The 3842-nt window shown below is 37.7% G+C and overlaps 1 protein-coding gene across 1 annotated transcript in view; it reads right to left on the reverse strand.

Annotated features, from left to right (window-relative positions):
* Positions 1 to 1566: 1566 nt before the first annotated feature.
* LOC109464878 (spectrin beta chain, non-erythrocytic 1-like) overlaps positions 1567 to 3842 on the reverse strand; it is a 24319-nt gene continuing 22043 nt past the window's right edge. Inside the window, 3 exon segments of the mRNA XM_019761968.1 lie at positions 1567 to 2739; positions 3342 to 3384; positions 3542 to 3715. Of these exon segments, the coding sequence (XP_019617527.1) occupies positions 2569 to 2739; positions 3342 to 3384; positions 3542 to 3715 (388 nt within the window). The 3' untranslated portion in view covers positions 1567 to 2568.

Consider the following 3842-nt stretch of genomic DNA (forward strand, 5'->3'; position numbering starts at 1 on the left):
CAACCACATCCACACACCATGTACATACTCCACCTAACAATGTAGAGTGTCAGCATTCTTTCTTTAGGTACTTTTTGCATGAGATCCAGGCGTATATCATAGTATGTAAAACAATCTTCAGGGTAGTTTCACTGATATAGATTTCTGTTCTTTGGATGTCATCTTTAACATTTAAAGATCAGGGCCAGGTCACTATCAATGATAGCAGTGAAATCTGTGTAAAAGTCTCTCTTTGGGCATGGTGGAATTCCTAAGGATGTTATTTATGAAGTTCCTTTTGTGTGTGATGGCAATTATAACATGTAAGTCATCCTGACACCAAAGGCTTTATTTATTTACCTATAAATATGATTGTAAAGACATTGTGTTAGAATGGTGTGAATTTTTGATGGAGGCCACTCTTTGCCGAGTGCATAGATTTGTGATGTTATGTTTAGTACAGGGCAACTATTATCAGGTGTGAAAATAAATGTTAGATTGTTATTCTTTATGTAAAATTTGGTTGTCCATGTATTGGTAGAGATTGTGTCATTTATTCTTGTCTGTTAAGAAGTAAAAAAAAATGAATAAAAGTTTTAAGTTCTAGTTGGTTCACTTTGTAGCATGTGTCTTTTTCTTAAAATCATTGACGTTATTGCAGCACTGATGATAGGTATGTATGGTCTACTTCATTTTGGCTGATGCTAACAAATTTGGAATGTATAGTTAAATCAATCTTACCTGATTGTAGCTCAATCTTTGCACAACACCATAGAAAAACTTGTTTTCCAGTACAGCTTTTTAAAGTGATACAGGTATTGTTGTTTTGAATCTTCAACATACTAAATTCTACTTCCAAGGAACTGGTCAATGACTAATATTGCCATTCTTTTGCACAGCTGTGTGTAGATCATTATGCATTAAAAACACATTGGGAGATGTTGTTATGCTGCCATTTTAGTTGACTTTTGTATGTTACTTGTTTCAGGGTGTATTCTTCAATAGATACTGTTTGATGTATTATGTTTGTTACTAGATCCTTCACATTGCCAATACCTGGGTCGGTTGCAAAAATTAAAGTAACTGCACTTTGTATGGTACGAAGAAACCTATACGTGTAGTACAAAAATGTTTTTCTTTATTTTTGCAAGTCTTGACAATATTTCTGATGTAAAAAAAGTACTGGCAGTTTGCAGTTCTTCAAGTAGTTACTAGTATTAAGTATGGAGAGAACAAATTTTAGCATCTCTCACGATCCACTGTTATTTATTTCCTCTGTATGCACTTTATTGCTGTACATGTATGTACCTCAAATTGTGATTGTAGCATGAATGTAATTTTCTTTAGTGTAACTATAAAAATGAAACGTTTGACAGGGCCATGCAAACTACTGTATTGCCAATAATTCTCTATGATTAATTATGTTGACATTGCTGTGTACATTTGAATGGACAATGTTGAATATTTCTTGCTTCAATTAAAGTTACACATTCATAAGTCATGTAGTCGAGAGTGTAAATCTATGTGTAAACCTACTCAGCCAGACATAATTAAAGAACCACACAAAGAACTAATGCACACAACTAATATTTCTAATTTGTGGATTTATTTTCTTCTGGAAAGCAAGCACGGGTAATCTGAACACTTATTGTCTTTTGCCCCAAATGGTTATGCAACACTGTTATGTGAGCTTGAAGATCGCAATCTCTTGTTTTTGACCAAGGAACAAAAGACAAGCAAACTTGGAAGCTGGAAATACACAATAAAAAATGCTTATAATCTTTTTTTTTATTATAGAATTACATGAAGTGGGGTGCGAGACTTTCTATGGCTACCAAAAAATACATGTACAAACAAAAAAATGGCCAGTAGCTTTCAGAAGCAACAGCCTTGCCTCGAAATTTCTTTTGCTATGCTCTATAGAAAAGTCAGACCGTGACAAGCCTGTCTCCTCTGCTAATAGACGTAACCTCCATACAATGTAAGGGTGTGTATCAAACATACAAGTAAACAAAGCATGGTAATTGCTTTAACACCTACAGAAGGGCATGCTCTAACTTGAAAACACGAAGATTTGCTGCCCAACAGTGGAGTCCTTACTTCTGTTTAAATGATTGACTGTCTGACAGCACGTTTCATACACAGGTACATCCCTAATACTACGAGGGTATTGCATACGCAAGGGAAACAACACTGTAGAAGCGGCAGAATTACAATTGCTGCAGACATTACCTTATATTACCATGTTCTCTTAGTCTTACAGCACCTTTTTTTATTTGGATCCATAAGTTCTCTTAACCAGTACTATGAATAATGATGAAATTGCTATGTAGTTATTGAAAATCACAGCAGGATTCTGTTCACATCTCTTAATGCATCCAATAATAGCAGTAATAGCCACAAAATGGTTTCAGAATTATCTGAATACAGGATTGACACTGAGTACAGTTTACACTACGACTTGTAACAGTAAACTCCTCATTCGCTACATACCAGTTAAAATTTGAGACATTGCATTTTAACATTATACTTATAGAGATTCTTAGTACACGATACATGCAACTTAGTGGTTAAAAGCACTAGCACTTTTTATTTCTTCTTTAGAGTAAAGAAGCCTCTCTTCTTCCTCTCCGGTGCCTGGGGAGAAGAGTCGCCTGCCTCGCCACGTGTAGGTGGATATGTGGCTGCACGCGCCGGCTCCTTGGACTCCCCTACGTCTGCTATGCTTGATATCTTGTGGATCCAGAAGTTCATTTCATCCTGTAGGAATAAAAAGTGGGTTTGCAAGAGTTAGACATCGTCTCATTGTCTGTACAGAACCCTTCGCTTACAAACCTGTGACAACTGCTTGCCTGGGGAGACTGGAATGAAACTGATTGAAAAGGTAAAACTGTACAATGTTGGGTTGATTCGCTTCTATCATATGGAAATCACTCATCATCATCGTTTCACTGAGGGGTTTGACACTTGGGCAGTGTTTTGGTGGATAGCACTGAACACTAGCACTTAGGTGATAAATAACAGGACAGTGTGTAGGTTGCAACAGCATAGTCTCATTACAAAGCCACCACAGCAACAATCATCCCTCCTGAGGTGCAAGCTCTAACACAATTTCACTACTGCCTCACTACCTGGGAAGGATGCTGAGGTGGAAAGTCTTGCATTGACAGACAAAACTTGCAACTTAAGAAGCCAATACTAAACAACCTGCTAAAGCACCCCAACAATGAAACCATAAAAACTACAAACCATAAGAAAGGCAATGACTACAAAATAAAAATCTATTCATGGTACACTTGTACATTTAATCCTTTTATTGCTAATATGCTTTATATGCATTAAAAAAGGCAAATTTTTTTTACCTCATCCTTAGCCTGGAATAGGTACTCTCCACCATTGGCCAGCCTGGAAAAAACAAATGACATGATCAGACCACCACCAGCTAGTCTACCTTATACCCAGCAAATTTGCATTGCTACTTCCTACATCAAGGAATGCAAAAATAAAAAATAAACAGGAGAAACAAGATGCTAGTGTTCAGATGTGGTCTGGGGCGACTCACTTAAGCCTGAAGACGTTCTTTTTCTTGGTGTAATTGGTAGCTGCTTCACAGGTGCCCCCCACCACTGTGACGGGCTCCTCCCCGTGGAAGGTGACATTGGAGGTAAAGGCCTTCTGGTCCTTGTGGAAGCTGAGTGTGCTGTCACGTAGGACAGTGTACACTGTGCTCCAGGACCTGGGGAGGGGACATGGTTAATATATGTACATATTTAAAGTTAAGATTTTTGGTCCGACACAAAAAATTCTCTCACCTAGAGCATTCGACCAGTCACTCTGGTCTTCCTCAGTAGACTGACCCAGTG

The sequence above is a fragment of the Branchiostoma belcheri genome, unplaced genomic scaffold (genome assembly GCF_001625305.1).
Source record: "Branchiostoma belcheri isolate BF01 breed outbred unplaced genomic scaffold, Haploidv18h27 scaffold142, whole genome shotgun sequence".
NCBI classification, from domain to species: Eukaryota; Metazoa; Chordata; class Leptocardii; order Amphioxiformes; family Branchiostomatidae; genus Branchiostoma; species Branchiostoma belcheri.